Raw genomic sequence first — 16,481 nt, 5'->3', positions numbered from 1 at the left:
CATTGTTGACAGGTTTGTCCGTTCTGACACCGCTGGATTGATTGAAGCCTTGGCGGTCTTTCGCACTGTGCTCACCACTCAATGTCAATATTACAAGTCACTGCTACCTTCCCCAACATCGTTGACACTCTATCTTGACTGGTCGCTGGGATTTCAGAATTCGACCGAACAATCACGTGGGCCCATCAAGAATAACGCCTCTAGACAATCATGCCCGGATCGACTTTCGATCAATTTCGTCTCTTCAGTACGGATGCCTGTAAGTAGCCAGTCAATCTTCAATCAGAATAACATCATCTACCATCTCATTGGATCTTCCCTGCTCTCTCCGCCACACGCTAACCACGCCCCTCCGAAGATGGCCTCGAGCGCCTATTCCGCCTCGTCCAAGCCGCAGTCCAAATCGTGCTGGCGATAGCTATCAGTCCACCCGACTCGACCCCTCAATTGACCAACTTACTCACCGGCCGCGAGCTCAAACGCCCTCTCGCCGAACTAAACAGCCTCCTAGGCCTCGTGCGCCGCTTCCTGCGCACCTTCCGCTTCTTCGACGCCTTCACAGACTCATATAATGTCTTCTTATCAATGTCCGCACCAGCGGGCAGCAAGCAGGCAGACTCGTCACAGTTTCTGCTGAAAACATTGGACGGGCTCGCGGGGACTTTCAATGGGCTTTACCTTTTCTTAGAAACCTTGGGACTCGTGGACGCGCTTGGGATCCCCGAATTGGCCATCTTGGGTCCCGAGCTGGAGCGAGCGCTCAAGATCGAGTCGCAGCGCTGTTGGTTCTTTGCGCTGGCGGCTGGGGCACTGGCGTGCTTGGTGCGGCTTCATCAAATGCAGGCCTTAGCAGCGCCTAGCAAAACGAAGTTTGAGAAGGAGGGAAAGGAAGGCGAGAAGAGGAGAGCTGCCGAAAAGGAAGCTCAAGATTCTAAGATTGCAGGGCAAAGGTGGCGGCTGAAGAGGAAACTGGTGGCTTCTTTGCTTGACCTTGCTTTACCTGGCAGCGTTGTGGGTTGGATTCCAGTGTCTATGGGGACTGTGGGATGGGTTACGCTCGTCACTAGTGTTATGACTGGTCTTGATGTATGGGAGCGTTGTGGAAACGAAATAGGGAGGATCTAGACAAGGTTTTCTATTGAGAAAGCCATAATGTGAACGACGAGTATTTAGAAGTATTAGGTTCAGAGCAGTGCCACCCACCTGTCACCCCAAAGCGGTCAGCATTGTCACGCACGTATTCATGTATAGACTTTCACAGATCGAAGATCGAACGCCAAAGTCCCAGACACGCAGCCATTTTGAGCACGTGAGGATCTTACACCGTACCCTCGTATAAAAACCAAGTAGGCTGATCTCACCCGCGATGATCTGTCGCGAGAGCGGAGCGGTGTAAAGGCCGTGCTGCCAACGTCTCTGGGGCTGGAAGCTCGCCCAAACCGTACGCGGCTCACGTCTCTCCACACGTCAACTTGCCTCGCAGGGCTGCAGCAGCCAAAAGGCACCATCACACCACATCCCACGCCGCCTGCCAATCTGCAGACGTGTCAGTCAAATTGCATGCGCTCTGCGCGCCTCCGACTCCATCGCCCGCCGCCCTAACACCTACGCGCCCCTAATCTCACCGCCGTCTCGCGCGCTGGTCCGCCTGTTCCTGCCCGTGGGGCATCTCGTCTGAAGACGCACACCCTCCCGAGCTGGCTGGCTGGCTTGCTTGCTCGCCCAGCTCACGCGCACCACCTGGGTGCAGTAGTCCCGGCACCACACCACCACCGCCGCGACCGTCGTCTCCTGTATTCCCCACCGCCTTCGCTTTTCCGCATACACGTCGGTTCGCCCGATCATCGCACGACACGCCGCTCTCCTTCTCGACTTGAACTCATCCCTCGCGATACCTAATACACGAGACGACCACATTACACAGCATGGCTTCGGCGGAGGACTCGCAGAGGGCGAGCGGGAGCTCTGCCGGCCGCTCCTCAGGGAGTAGCCGGAGACAAAATGTATGTATACACGGGACGGCCCAAGTCACGACACAAGATAGGCCCAGCTAATGCGCCGCAGCCCCAACAGCAGCTCTCGACGATCGAGAAGTCCGTCACACACCTCCTGGTCGCGACCAAGCAGCTACTCGAAACCCTGACCATGTGGTCGCGCGGCAGCGCGGCCGAGAGCGAGGTCTCGGACGTGTACGTGCGCCTAGGCTACGAGTTCAACATAGCGTGTCGAGCTTTCAACGCCATCGGCGTGGACACTTCGGACCTTGGCCCCGTCCCGGACCTCCTCAGGGCCATTCTGGAGGACACTTTGAGTCAAGAGGCGAATCAGGCGAGCCTGGACAAGTACCTTCCGCGTATTAGGGATATCATCATCAATCTGCTGCATGGTCTTAAGAAGAAACAGCAGCGGCTGAGGCAGCGGAATGGGAAGGAAGGTGCTGAGGCTCGCCCGCCGCGACAATCGTCGACCGCCAGTAATGCGAGTTTGGAGTCGAATTTGACGCAGCAACTGGAAGATGTTCCCTCACGAGCATCGAGCCACAGATCATTTGCGCAGAGGCAAGGTAGCGGCGAGCTTGGAGGGCCGGATCTGCCACCGAGGACTACAAGCGTTCCTGGACGTACATCTCCGCGACGACAAAACCTCAGCCCTCAGAACAGTATGCATCAACAGCAACAGCAGCCGCCGCAGCAACAACCTGCCAGCAGAGACAACTCGGATTCCACGCTCTCGAGCAACACAATGCAAAACATCCCTGTCATTGCGCCGTACCCCGAGAACGACACAATGCCTACAAACCAAGGCTATGAGCAACGTGAGCAATCATCTCCAGAGCCGCCTCCGCCCCCACCAAAACAGAATGATGCTTTGCAAGCACTACAAAGAGGCGGCGAGCTAGAGAGGAGAGCCTCGAGGCGTTTTTCGGCTTACCAGATTCAGAAGCATCTGGGTACATCAGTGAACGGGATTGGGACGATTCCTCCAGCGCAACATTCACCGATACCGAATAGAGGACGCGATGTGCGGGAATCGATGAACGCGGTCAGGTCTCGACGCAGCGTGCTGCAACACAACCGGACGAAATCACGAACGGAGCGCGAAGGCCACGAACCCTCGCCGTCACGCCTACAGCATGAAGTCCGGCGGATATCTGAGGCTTCCGAGAATGACCCGCCGCAACCACCATTTGCCGCGAAAGACGACCCTGCCAGCCCGATTGTCAAGACGCCACAAGACAAGCTCGCGCAGTCTTTCCCGTTCCCGGAACAAGCACAAGAGTCTCGCGAAGGTATTGGAGCGACCGTCAATGGCCCGGTGGACGACCAATACGCTCCTCCGGACGACACCCCGCAGGAGCTTCCGGCGGCGCCTGCTACGCCCGTTGCAGAATCACGAAAAAACACTCTGTCAAGACGCACATCTTCTCGACTGAGCCATGCTCCCCAACGGACGCCTCCTCAGTCTCAATACATACCGGAGAGCTCGCCTCAGCCAGGCAAAGAACTCACGCTTTTCCTGCAATACAAGAGCAAGATCAAGAAGTTCGTTCTGCCGGACGGTGGGGACCTCACTATTCCCAGGCTACAGTTGGCATTTATCGAAAAATTCGCGTGGAACACTCACAACAACGGTGTGGACTTACCTGAGATCTACGTCCAGGACCCGGTTTCTGGCGTCCGACACGAGGTCGAGGATCTCTCTGATATCAAAGAACGAAGCGTCCTCGTCCTCAATGTGGAGCAGCTTGACGAAGTCAAGAGACACATCGACGACGGAATTGGAGACTTGCGCCGGATCATTGAGGGTATGCGAACGAGCGTGGAAGATCAGCAAGCTGCTATCCAACGGGTTTCGGACCGACAAGAAGCCTCCGCGAAGGAGATAGCCAGCATAGCAGCAGCTCCCCCTCCAGCTCCAGTCGTACCCAGCGCACCCTCCTCCAGCGCCCCTTCGTCGGCCCCCTCCCGCGCCGTGTCCATCAAAGACAAGACCGGCCAACTCTCCGAAGTGCAATCTCTCCGTCGCGACCTCGCCGTCGTCCGCCAAACCTACACCTCCTTCGTCGACGACATCAAAGCCAACATGGCCACCATCCGCTCCAAGGCCGCCTCCATCGGTCCCGCAGCCGCCAAAGCCGCATTGCCAGACATGGACCCGGACTCCGGCCGCGCCTACGTCAACGGCGGCAAGAAGACCCTCTCCGACGACAGCGAGAAAATCGTCAACCGTGTCGACGACCTGCAGGACACGGTCGAGGACCTGCGCAAGGACGTCGTCGCCCGCGGCGTGCGGCCCCTCCCCCGCCAGCTCGAGACCGTCAGCAAAGACATCAGCACCGCGACGGCCGACCTCAAAAAGCTCAAGGAGTTCCTCAAGCGCGAGAAGCCCGTCTGGACCAAGATCTGGGAGCGCGAGCTGCAGGTCGTCTGCGACGACCGCGACCTCCTCACGATGCAGGAGGAGCTCGCCGCCGACCTCGAGGACGACCTCGACAAAGCCGCCGCCACCTTCGCCCTCGTCGAGGAAGCCACGAAGCAGCAGAACCTCGCGAACCCGCGCTCCGACGACCCGCACGGCGCCCCCGCGCCGGGCCCCGCGCGCGCGCTCCGCCCCTTCGCCGAAGACCAGGGCGCCGACCCCCAGAAGGCCAAGGACGGCGTGCTCGGCGAGGTGCGCGCGCTGCAGCCGAACCACGAGTCGCGGCTGGAGGCCATCGAGCGCGCGGAGCGCGCGCGCCAGCGCGAGCTCGAGAGCCGGCGCGGCGGCGAGTTCCAGAAGGAGCTCGGGACGTTCGTCGAGGAGGGCAAGCTTAAGAAGAGCGGCGGCGTCGAGGAGGTCGAGCGCGTGCGGCTGGTGAAGGAGGAGAGGGCGCGGAAGGAGAATTACGAGCGCGCGGCGCAGAGGGAGCGCGAGAGGATGGAGAGGGAGCAGGCTGCTGCTGCGGCTGCTGCGGCGGCGCCGGCGGAGGGCGAGGAGGCTGCGCCGGCGACGGAGGAGGCCAACGGGGCCCTGGAGGTTCCGGCGGATGCGGCGAGGGAGGGCGGAGCGAGTAGTCCTGAGAGCGGGTTTGTAGATGCTAAGGAGGAGGCGAGCACGACGCCTAGTGGGGAGTCGGGGCCGGCGGCTTGAGGAGGAGGGTTGGGATGGGGATGGGGATAGGAGTACATAGGCGCATTTGGGATGTGAGATTTGCTCTTGTTCGGGCTGGGAAGGGTGGGATGGATGGGGAAGGCAGGCCTTGCAATGAATGCACATTGTTTGCGGCGCGTTTTGTTTCATCTTGTATTGTCTGTATGATGACCGTGAAGCAGGAAAATCCACCGTTCCGTTTGTCTCTGAACTCACTGCTACAGATAGAGGTTGCTTGCGTTGAGACTGCGATGTCACTCGGGCTGTCTGTGGTATCACGTGCAAGCCCTTCGACGAGTACCAGGTGAGATAAACCGAACGCAAGGCCGCTTAGGCCGAGCAGGATACGGTGCAGCCGCTTTTGAGCAGGCCGCCGAGGGCCAAGAGCTGATGGGTGTGATTGAGAGGCGAGGCTAAGGAGTGGTTACGGCAGGTGGTCACAGGATGAGAGAGGGGTCGGGTGGGCAGGAGGTGTTCAGGGATTGCTATGCTCGTTGGAGACCGATCACTGTTCTATGGTAGCCTCGAATACTGAGCTCACTAGTATGGTCGATCAACGCTTGAGCACTTCGTGCATCACAAAGAGACAGTGAACGATACGTATCAACGGAAGTCGGCCACCAGCAGCCTTGTGGGGACAGAGTTTCTGGGGGTGGATCCGCGCTAACCTTATCATCTGCAGCACCATTATCCAACTTTATCATCTTGCTTCACTGCCCAGGAGTTTGCCCAGCACGCCCAGCCGACGTCTGACTGGCTCTCCAACAGCGACAGCCACGTGATGCGGCTTGGTGTTACATCCTTATCGCTTGGGCTAGGGTCGATACTGGCAGGTCAAGATGCCAGTTCTCTGGGCACTCACGCGAGACAGGCCACTGACCGTCCTGGGTATACCGCGGCGTCGGGTTAGCGAGGAGCCCAAGATCATGGCGGGCGCGATCCTTCTGGACCTGCGGTCTACATCTATCGCTTGAGCTGCTGCGACGTCTGTTCAGCTGCCACTGCTCCGAGGCGCGATGCAAGATGGCGATCAAGAATTTCTTTCGAATGCTCTTCAGCTCGAAGGCGAAGAAGGCTGACGATGGACGCGATCAGTGGCCTTCCCGCGCGTCGTTCATTCTGGCTGCCATGGGCGGCTGCGTTGGTCTGGGAAACATTCTACGATACGTATGCGGATCCATTGTCGTGCAGCCCGTCTAGATGTCGACTGACCCAACATAGCCTTCGCAAGTCTACAACAACTTCGGCCTCCAATGGTTCATTCCATATTTCATAGCGTTCTTCATGCTCGGCATCCCCGGATTGACTCTTGAGATATCCATTGGCCAGGCCTTTCGCGGCGGGCCGGCCATTGCTTACGACCACATGCACAAGAGGCTGAAAGGCGTCGGGTTCAGCTTGGTCTACAACGGCTACATGGTCGTCGTCTATTATGTTCCGATCCTCGCATGGGTCATGGCTTACTTCCGCCACTCTTTCAAAAGTCCACTTCCTTGGGAAGGCAACAGTCAAGACTTCTACATGGACAGCGTTATCCGGAATGGAGAACGCACCGCGGGCGAGATTTCGGGAGGCAGCGTCCAGAGCTACACGAGCTACGCCAGCACCGGTATGGTTGGCGAGACCGTCGGTTGGTGTGCCTTCACATGGTTCCTCGTATGGCTGTGCATCTGGAGAGGCATCGGCCAGACCGGCAGGGTGGTGTACTTCACCATGGGCTTTCCCATCATCATGGTCCTCGTGCTCGTTGGCCGCGGAGTGTCGCTCCCCAACGCCACGAGAGGCATCCGCTATGCCTGGGCAACATGGCGTTCCGACGTTCTCGCCGATGGCCAGATCTGGCAGGATGCTTGCGGACAGATCTTCTTCAGCATTGGGCTGGGCATGGGCTACTTCACCAACTACGCCTCATACAACAACAAGTTCCAGAACGCCGTGCAAGACGCCCTTATCATCTGCTGCTCCAACTCGCTGATCGAGATCCTCTGCGGCCTCGCCGTCTTTGGCGTCATCGGCTACCTGGGCACCGACGTCTTCGACCCCGTCGCAGACGCCGCAGCAGGCAACCGCCTGGGCAGCTTCGACATCGCCTTCCTGACTCTCCCCGAAGGCACCGCGCAGATGCCAGCAGCTCAATTCTGGAGCGCCATCTTCTTCCTCACCCTCATGATCCTCGGCGTCAGCTCCGCCTTCGCCCTCCTCGACACCTTCATCTCCCTGATCTGCGACAGCAACTTCGGCCGCCACTGGAACCGCTCCATAGTCGTGACAGCCGCTGTCGTCGTCTCCTTCCTCATCTCGCTCGTCTTCTGCACCGAGTTCGGCTACTACCTCCTCGACGGCTTCGACACCTGGCTCAACAACTTCTCCCTCGTCTGGACCGTCATGTGCGAGTTCCTCGGCGCGACGATGGTCTACCGGTACAAAGACGTGATCGCCGCCGTCGGCCTGCCATCCTTCGCCCTCTGGACCGCCTGCTACCTGCTCTCGCTCATCCTCGGCGTCGCAATCGGCCACTCCGTCCACCCTGGCGCCGGCGCCGGCGTAGCCTTCGGCATCTTCTTCGTCGGCCTCGCGGCCGCCGCCCTCCTCGCGAAATCCCCGCGCTACACTCACACCTACACGCCCCACTTCTTCGCCCGCAACGCCCTGCTGCAAAAACTCTACTACCTCCTCTTCTACCAAGTAAGCCTCCCTCCCTCCCTCCCTCCCTCCCTTCAAAACAAAAACGATCCAACGAAGAAGAAGAAGAAGAAGAAGAAGAAGAAGAAGAAAACCCCCTCAAGCTAACTCCCTCCCTCCCAAACAGGGCCACGCGCTCTCCACCGACCTCAACGCCACCGTCGCGACCGGCAGCAACTGGCGCATCCCCTCCATCTGGGGCCCGCTGCTCCGCTACATCTCCGTGCCCATCCTCGCCATCATCCTCAGCTTCGCGTACCCGAGCTTCAGCGCCGCGCGCCACGACCCGCTGCAGATCGTGGGGTTCGCCGTCGCGCACCTGGTCATGCTGTTCGTGGCGGTCGGGTTCGTGCTGCCGCGGTTTTGGGACCCGTTTGTGCCGGTTGAGATCAGGGGGAGGGAGCCGGGGGAGGTGGGAGGAGGGGAGGGGAGGGTTGTTGAGGAGGGCGTGGGGGTGCAGGGGAAGTTTTAGGGAGGGAGGAAAGCTGGGTGGAGTGGATATGGGTGAGGGTGAGGGTGCTGTGTTCTTGACCGTAGTGGTAGGGTTTGGCTCTCGAGAGCGTGTCCCTTTACAGGTCTGATCGAAGCCCGATTCGTGCCTGGCGACTGCCCGGCGCCGCAAGGAAGCGAGCAAGGGTGCCCTTCTCGACGGTTGCGAACTGCAGCAGCGCAACATGCTCAGAATGCAATTGGACAAGTAGGCCCAGGGGTCCTCCTGTCCTCCGCGAGACGAGTGCGGCTTTGGCTTTGGAATAGCCAACTCATAGCCCGCTGCGTTGGAACACGCAGAGCAACTGATTATCACACCTTCCACCCTCCCCTCAGCCCGCGATCCTCACCGATGATTCTCCCTCCTACTATCGCAAAGAAGGCACCACCCCCGGCCTCTGCACAAGTAAATCCACCAACGGCTGAAACAGCCTCCTCCCCTCCCCGCCCTCCGCACCAACCAACCTCACCATCCCCTCCCACCCCCACTCCTCCCACCCCGCACACTTCTCCACCTCCATAACCCTCGCCTGCTGCCCCCCATCCACCCTCTCGCACACCACAAACAGCGTGACGTAGTGCTTCCCCTCGCTTTGCAAGACGCTGTTCGTCGCCGTCAGGAAGCGCACGTTCTTCACTTCCAGCCCCGTCTCTTCGAGCACTTCGCGCGCGGCGCAGGACTCGGGCGTCTCGCCGAACTCGAGGTGGCCGCCGGGGAGCGCGAGGGTGCCGGCGCCGTGGGAGTTGAGGCGGGTGCCGAGGAGGAAGGTTGGGTTGGCGTTGTTCGGAGAGGAGGGGGAGGGAGGGGAGAGGACGAAGGCGCCGACGCCGACGCGGACTTGGTCTTTGGCGGCTGCTGTGGGCATTGGGGTTGTGGTGTGGGAGGGTCTGGTTGTGAGGGTTGGCTGTGTTGGTTTAGGGAGCGAGGTGAGAGGGTGTCTGGGACGAATCGGGGGTCTAGACGCTGGGGAGTGGATGTAGCGGAGGCGTTGGCTGCGCTGCAGCGCTCGCGAAAACATGTGCTTTGCTCAGTGGTATGCGCGAACTCGTGTGTCGCGACGCAGATGGACCAGAATAGACCGAGGCATGGCACCAGATGATGCTCCGAACACTCGCACTCACATTGACAGCGGCCGGTCCCACTTAGAGCAGCCGTAGCGGCGGCAGGGGAAGAGTCCGACAGCCGGGGCGGGACGGCAGCGATCGTGGCTCAGCGGTTGTCAGAGTGGATTCTCAAGCCGCGCGGTGCAAGCTCGGAAATCAGTAGTGTGAGGTAGCGAGGCCGATATTGGGCGCGAGAGCCACGCTGACTGGGCCACAGCCACACGGGCGTGGGTTTGGAGGGCTTTGGAGGTGGGTACTGGCGCGGGTAGACCGGCTGCGCTCATCTTCAGCCCTGCGCGTGGAGGCTGCTGCAACGTTTCAGGTGGGCTGGCGGGCAGGGTGGTGTGCTGGATGGTGGTGTACCTGGGGCATGATGATGCCGCGTGGGTGGGTGATGAGTGAGATTGTGGGCTGTTGGCATGTTGGTCTAGATCGTGAGCCGTGGTGCATGCTGGTTGCGCACACGAAGAGCGGGACGAGCAGAGACGGCGAAATGAGGTCTCGTCGATAATGGCCTGAGGCTGCACAGGCAGAACGGGCGTGATGAGGCGAACAGGCACCCGGGCACCCAGGCTCACAGGCACACAGGCACTCTCGCCGGGGCGCAGCAGTGGCAGCGGTTGTGGCAGTGCGGCAGAGCAAGCTCAGGCTCTCAGGCTCACGGGCAAGCCAGTGCAGTCCGAGCGCGTTGGTTCGCTCGCCGTGCCGGTCGCTCGCTGTGCCAGGCCGCCGCCGCGCAGCCTCGCACTCTCCAGTCCAGTCTCCCTGAGCAACTGCTGCTGCCCACCCAAGCACCACCTGCACCACCTCCGCCATCACTCTGCCCTCCCACCACCGCCCTGCCTCTCTCCTCCCCAAGTCGCCGCCCTCCCACCCGCCACCAGCAACGCCCTCCCACTGCCCACACCGCAAGCACCGCGACACTCATTACCCGCCCAGCCAGCCCAGCGCCGCGTTGCCTCGTCTCCGCGCAGCAAACACACAGCCGTAAGTCGTCGCCAGCGCGCCCGCGCCCCGGCCAGCCAACCTCTCGCACCCACGCTTTCCCGCGCCCACCTCTCCTGCACCAGCCCAAACAACACCTCCCGCTCCCCCAACCGCCACGCCCACCACCACCCACTCTCATCACCACCACCTGCACCACCACCGCCGCCTCACCACCTTCTCTCCAACACACACAACTGCGCCCGGGCGCTATCCTCTCGCTTCCACGACGACCCATTGACCTCTAGCGCAGATGGCCGAGATCCGTCGCAAGTTGGTCATTGTCGGTGACGGTGCCTGCGGCAAGACCTGTCTGCTCATGTAAGTCTCGATCGCACCGCTCCTCCACTCGTCACCGCTGACAAGGCATCAGTGTCTTCTCCAAGGGTACCTTCCCTGAGGTTCGTCGTCGCCCTCCATCCCCTATCCGCACCATCGCGCATCAACCACCGCCGACGCACCCGCGTCAACACCATCAAACACCGCCGGCACGCATCTCTACACGACCCGAGCAGCCGCACTAACCCTCCGCCCGCACAGGTCTACGTCCCCACCGTCTTCGAGAACTACGTCGCCGATGTCGAGGTGGATGGCAAGCATGTTGAACTAGCGCTCTGGGATACCGCCGGTCAGGAAGACTACGACCGTCTCAGACCCCTCTCCTACCCCGACTCACATGTCATCCTCATCTGTTTCGCCGTCGACTCGCCGGATTCGTTGGACAACGTCCAGGAGAAGGTATGCTGCCCTCTCACGTGCTCACCGCACGCTGTGGAACACACCTGCTTGGCGGACATGTACTGATACGCCCGCCTCATCACAGTGGATTTCCGAGGTCCTGCACTTCTGCTCGGGCCTGCCCATTATCCTCGTCGGCTGCAAGAAGGATCTGAGATACGACCAGAAGACGATTGAAGAGCTGCACAAGACCTCCCAGAAGCCCGTCACTCCCGAACAGGTATGGACACCATCGAGGCGGCTTCGTCACGGCCTCGAAACACGAACGAGAGCCACATGCTGACAGCACCACCACAGGCCGAGGATGTGCGCAAGAAGATCGGCGCCGGCAAGTACCTCGAGTGCTCCGCCAAGACCAACGAGGGCGTCAGGGAGGTGTTCGAGCATGCCACGCGCGCCGCTCTGCTTACCCGGAAGGGCAAGAAGAAGTCCAAGTGCATGATTCTGTAAACTTACCCACCTCCATAATCGACATCTACCAAGTTTCCGTTCCAGCGACACGACGTCTCAGCAGCCGCGCTCTCTTCTCGAAATCACCCATCGGCTCCTCTCGACATGCACAAGCACCCTTGACACACAAACACACACCACCCGGCATCAGCGAGACAAACCCTCCACGCAAACTAATCTTGACGATCTCCGGACTGTAGTCGGAAGGCGGGATGATGGTGGTCATGAAAACCAAATTGCAGGAGAGACTTTTAGAAGAAGAAAAGAAAATACCTCCCAAAAAAATCAGCAACCACAAGCACGTTCGAACCGATCAAGAAGGAAGCGTCACCGCGATACGTGCCCATCGCGCGAGCTCAAGCATGGAAAGCAGAGACGAGACAAGACAAGAGCGGATCTGGCGGAGAATCGATGAGCCACGTTGGCTCGGTGAGAGCATCCACTCAACGGTTGTCATCCTCGCGGGATCTCCCCAGCTTTCTCGTCCCGCTTCCTTCCCTTCCTTCCTTCCTTCCTTTCTTTCTTGTTTTCTGGGTCCTCCTGCATTTTGCCATAGTGCCACCCTTCTCCCCACCCCCTTCTCCACCCCCCAGTCCAGGCGTTGTTTCTTCCTTCTACTTTTCTACTGCTTTTTCTTTTTTTTTCTTTTCTCTTTTTGGCTTTTTACTAGTTGACTAGAGAGCGCGAGTGCGTGGGAGAGAGAGAGTGAGAGGGAGGGAGGGAGGGAGGGAGAGATAACTCCAGATACTTTTTTTTTAAGGGTCTTTGAAGTTCTTTACTTTTTACATCTTCGAAGTGAAGTTGGGAGAGGTGCGCGCTTTCGCCTTTCTTGATGGGTCGGTCTCGATCAGATTTGTCGGGCCAGTCTGCGCTGTGAGAGAGAGAGATGTGTCGAGCCGAGCCTCGTCTCGTATTTTGGTCGACCCTGGCTAGGTCCTGAGGTTGCTGGTGCCTGCGCTGTGCTGTGCTGTGCTTCGATACGTTCCCTTCTGCTGAGTCCCAACCACCTCACCTCCCGTCGCTACTGTGATCTCACGCGAGGATTCATCCGTCGGGTCTCGCAGGAGTTCACCATGTCATGCCTCTTTGCGCTACATGTCCTGTGCGATTCCGGCCCGGTTTGCCTCCGCTGTACTGTAATGTAATGTACTGGAAGCATCGCGCGGCGAGGTTTATATTTCGTGCCCGACATTACCGACAATGAACCAAGCGATGAATGGGTGTCTCTGAACACGTGGGAGGGCGAGAATGTATAGTCAGCAATGTACTTGATCAACCTTGCGATCTCATCGTCTCTATTGTTAAAAATTATTACATTGGTGTTCGGTTTACGTGACGTGGTTGTAGCCAGCAATGTACCTTTCCTTGGTCCCGATCTCAACAACAACAATACTCATAAATTGATGTATGCATGTTCGTCGGCACGTGGGATCGCAGGCGGTTATAGTCAGCAATATGTAACATTTTCCGTTAGCGAGTGACTTCGCCCTCGCCCTTGCCCTCCTGTACAAGGTACACAAGTATCGTCCGCAAGGCACGCACACAGGCACTCCTCCATTGATGAATTGCTACATGCACAACACCTCAAGCGAGCAGCTGACCACGCCAACGAGATTATAACATCCTTCGCACTATCGACACGCGAAGGCACATGACCAGGCGTGCTGTAATCACGGAGAACCCCCCCAAAGGCCTGGATCCACCGCGCACATGCATGCGTGTCGGAAGTGCCCTTGCTCAGACGAGAGGTACGCGAGAGACATACCCCCACGCCGTGGCTCGCTTCCCTGCCTGGGAATAGGGATCACGCTGCGTCGAAGCTGACCCGACCTGACCTGACCTGACCTGATCGGCCATTCCGCCACGTTCGGGCAGAGACGTGACACGACACGACACGACAGCAGCATGGGCGAGAAGGAGCGCGTTCCGATCGATACAGTAACGGCATCCACCCACTACTCTACATACCTAGCAATGCCCTATTGCCCGAGGCGAAGCGGAGACGCAGCACAGTAGCCGGCGCGCGGATCTGCGCTCGAATTGCAGGAGGCTCTGCTCGCTCGTGCGCGCGCGCACCCCCTCGCCTTGGTCCCTGGGCGGGTTCGTCAGGTGTGCTTTGCAGCAGCGCCAGGCCCGCGCGGTGCAGTAGCGCCATCGCGCGGGCGCGAGGCAGGGCGCATGCGGATGTGTGCGGCATGCAATCCCACTCGAGTCGCTTGGTCGCTCTGCGCGGCAGAGACGGGAGGCGCTGCGGTCGGATGGGCTAGGGCGGCGGCGGACAAAGAGCGCGCGAGCAAAATGCCTTCCGCGGACCCTTTGCTTAGGGTGATTATTCAGTGACCGACTGACGCAACGCAATCGCGACAAGCGCCGCAGCATTACACACTGTCGCCTTGCGCACAGTAATCCCACCGTAACCGCCCGCCCGCCAGTGAGTGCTGCACTACACTTCGCCGGCCCAGCGACCGACGGTGGCGTCGGCAGTTTGCCCACGCGCGTGCCCAGCCTTGCCTGCTTGCCTGACCTCTGCCTGCTTCACCACTGCCTGCGTCGGCTTCAGCCTTTCGGTGGGCTTTTAGCTTGCGAACGCGCCCTCCCGCCCACGCCGAATTCACTTTACTCAAACCACCATCGCCCACCCGCCCGCCGCCCACTAAATACCGTCGCCGTCTCTCGCTCTCTCTCCCCCTCCATCACCAACACGCTCTGCCACATCCCCGCGACCGACCCATCACCCTCGCTCGCCTCCCACCACCTTCACACGATGGACTTGATCACCCTCCTCAATCCGCAAGAGCCGTCTTGTGCGCGCCTGCCCGCCGTTTGATTCCCGCCTCTCGCACCCGGAATCCAACTGTTTCGCTCGCGAAAAAAAAGAAGACGAGCACCGATCCCGCTAGCAAGCTCTTATATATACCAACACATCAACAAGGACCCCACCGCGTCGCAATGCAGGGCTGATCGACCGCGGAGCGAGCACGGCTTTCTCGCGACTTTCCCCCGCCTGTGAGGAAGCTGCTCACGTGCGCAGCGACTTCGCGTAGCGACGCTGATTGGGACCGCGAATCTTCGAGTGGATCTCGACGTGGGAATTGCTGGCCACGTAAGGAGGGCACTCACCGGTGGTTCTTGCGCCGGGGGGTTTTCTTAAACCGAACGACGGGCGGAGGACGACGACGACGACTCGCGAGCGCCGAGGCTTGCGATTTCCTGGAACGGAGCGATATCACGCGACAGCGACTTTTCCCCTACTTTTTGTTGAACGTCCCGAAAGTAAGGGACTGGAAAGGCGGCGGATATGGCTTCGTCGGCAGAGTTCAAGAGCATGCAGAATGCTTCACATATCGAGATCGCCGTTGATACACCATCGCAAGACGATGTGATCATGACCGACGCGGAGGACGGCGCGACGACGGGGATTGCAGGGTCCGCAGAAGACGGGCTGCTTGCGCCGATGACAGAAGAATCGACACCGGACGGTTTCAAGGACCTCGGAAACATCAAGTCAAGACCGCCTTCGCCGCCCACGCGGCCCGACTCGCCATCCCTCGACTACCCAATCCGCTTGCAACCCTTCATCCCCCCGCCCAACTTCGGCGCAGTCACAGACCACAAGGTCTTCCGCTCGGCGTTCCCGCAAGACCGTAACATGGACTTCCTGGACGCGCTCGAAGTCAAGACCCTGCTCTGCTTCGTCGACACGGAGCCCAGCGACGGCTACGCGGCCTTCGTGCGCGCCAAAAACGTCGCCCGCCTCCGCATCGACATCTCCCCCAACAAAGAAGGCAAAGTCAAAACGACCGTCGCCTCCATCTGCGACGCGCTCCTCGTCGTCCTCGACGCTGCAAACTACCCGCTCTACATCCACTGCAACCAAGGCCGCCACCGCACCGGCTGCGTCATCGCCTGCATGCGCAAAGTCCAAGGCTGGCCCATCGAAGCCATCGTCGCAGAATACGAAGCCTACGCGAACCCCAAAGCCCGCGCCGGCGACCTCGACTTCATCACGCGCGTCTTCCAGCCCGAGCACCTGCTCTCGCACGCCCGCCTGCACGCGCAGTTCGAGCGCCGGCCCTCCCTGACGTCCCTGCTGCACTCCGGCCTGCTGGACGTCGACAAGTTCGTCCGCATCCTCGGCTCCACGGACGGCCTCGCGCCCTCGAACGCCAGCCTGAGGTCCGACGTCAGCAAGCCCGACAGCGGCGTCGATCTCTCCGGCAGCTCGCTCGACCCGGCTGTGCTGGCGGACGGCGGCCGCGCGACGAAACAGGACGCGCGCGAGTCGGAGGTTTCGGTCATGGAGTGTGGGCCCATGTCGCCGCCTGTTCGGGAGGGCGAGACGATGGGGTACCTTGGATGATTAATCCGGAAGGAAAGCAGTCAGCTCTTTCATGGAGCTTTGAGTTTACGCGAGCGGCCAAGAGAAGCCGCCGAATTAACGGGTGGATTGGAAGAAAATTGCGCTTTCGTTGTTATCGTGAGAATCGTCTTTTCAGCGTCGGCGCTGGTGGACTCTGTGAATTGGGAACTGGGGATTGCATTGGACGGACGGGCTCGGATCTGCTCTGTGCTAGAGGCAGGCTTTTTCGGTTGGGTCACGGACAGGCGATTGTTTTTGGGAAAGGCGTTGATGTCATGATTGGGTTGCATCCAGCCGGGAGTCTGCTGGCTACCTCTAAGATTGTTACAGTAGTGAATGGCGATACAGGATTGCCTTTGAATGAAATATTGGAACTGCTTGAAGGCTTTGGATTTGGCCTCGGCGAGTATGATTGAGATTCACAAGTGCGTGTCGAAGACACTGGTTTTTCTTGAATTCACTGCTAGGTAGAGCATCGTCATTCAAGTGCGCAAACGAGACCAGTGAAGGTTGCATTGAGGGTTGAGGTTACCTTGAATTTCAC

General features: G+C 59.7%; 6 protein-coding genes across 6 annotated transcripts; 5 read left to right on the top strand and 1 right to left on the bottom strand.

Annotated features, from left to right (window-relative positions):
- Positions 1–115: 115 nt before the first annotated feature.
- On the top strand, positions 116–1,225 carry WHR41_04587 (uncharacterized protein). The gene is made up of 2 exons (XM_069373193.1): positions 116–259; positions 359–1,225. Exons 1-2 carry the CDS (start codon positions 211–213, stop codon positions 1,123–1,125), a joined length of 816 nt encoding a protein of 271 aa, XP_069229777.1. The 5' UTR covers positions 116–210; the 3' UTR covers positions 1,126–1,225.
- Positions 1,226–1,925: 700 nt separating this feature from the next.
- On the top strand, positions 1,926–5,130 carry WHR41_04586 (uncharacterized protein; the record flags this gene model as incomplete). Its single annotated transcript, XM_069373192.1, has 2 exons — positions 1,926–2,003; positions 2,065–5,130. 2 exons carry the CDS (start codon positions 1,926–1,928, stop codon positions 5,128–5,130), a joined length of 3,144 nt encoding a protein of 1,047 aa, XP_069229778.1.
- Positions 5,131–5,881: 751 nt separating this feature from the next.
- On the top strand, positions 5,882–8,284 carry WHR41_04585 (uncharacterized protein; the record flags this gene model as incomplete). The annotated part of the gene is made up of 3 exons (XM_069373191.1): positions 5,882–6,297; positions 6,352–7,815; positions 7,940–8,284. Exons 1-3 carry the CDS (start codon positions 6,154–6,156, stop codon positions 8,282–8,284), a joined length of 1,953 nt encoding a protein of 650 aa, XP_069229779.1. The 5' UTR covers positions 5,882–6,153.
- Positions 8,285–8,669: 385 nt separating this feature from the next.
- Positions 8,670–9,167, bottom strand: WHR41_04584 (uncharacterized protein; the record flags this gene model as incomplete). Its single annotated transcript, XM_069373190.1, has 1 exon — positions 8,670–9,167. The coding sequence occupies one exon, from the start codon at positions 9,165–9,167 to the stop codon at positions 8,670–8,672; it is 498 nt and encodes a 165-aa protein (XP_069229780.1).
- Positions 9,168–10,085: 918 nt separating this feature from the next.
- rhoA (GTP-binding protein rhoA) lies at positions 10,086–12,334 on the top strand. Its single transcript, XM_069373189.1, has 6 exons — positions 10,086–10,096; positions 10,462–10,710; positions 10,763–10,790; positions 10,930–11,127; positions 11,213–11,347; positions 11,425–12,334. Exons 2-6 carry the CDS (start codon positions 10,643–10,645, stop codon positions 11,575–11,577), a joined length of 582 nt encoding a protein of 193 aa, XP_069229781.1. The 5' UTR covers positions 10,086–10,096; positions 10,462–10,642; the 3' UTR covers positions 11,578–12,334.
- A 1,725-nt stretch (positions 12,335–14,059) lies between these two features.
- WHR41_04582 (uncharacterized protein) lies at positions 14,060–15,937 on the top strand (the record flags this gene model as incomplete). The annotated part of the gene is made up of 1 exon (XM_069373188.1): positions 14,060–15,937. The coding sequence occupies exon 1, from the start codon at positions 14,876–14,878 to the stop codon at positions 15,935–15,937; it is 1,062 nt and encodes a 353-aa protein (XP_069229782.1). The 5' UTR covers positions 14,060–14,875.
- Positions 15,938–16,481: the final 544 nt, after the last annotated feature.

This window comes from Cladosporium halotolerans (genome assembly GCF_011745625.1).
Source record: "Cladosporium halotolerans strain TM138-S3 chromosome Unknown Sca13, whole genome shotgun sequence".
Taxonomy (NCBI): domain Eukaryota; kingdom Fungi; phylum Ascomycota; class Dothideomycetes; order Cladosporiales; family Cladosporiaceae; genus Cladosporium; species Cladosporium halotolerans.
The sequence above is the reverse complement of the archived record's forward strand: the minus strand, read 5'-3'. Positions and strand labels throughout refer to the sequence as shown.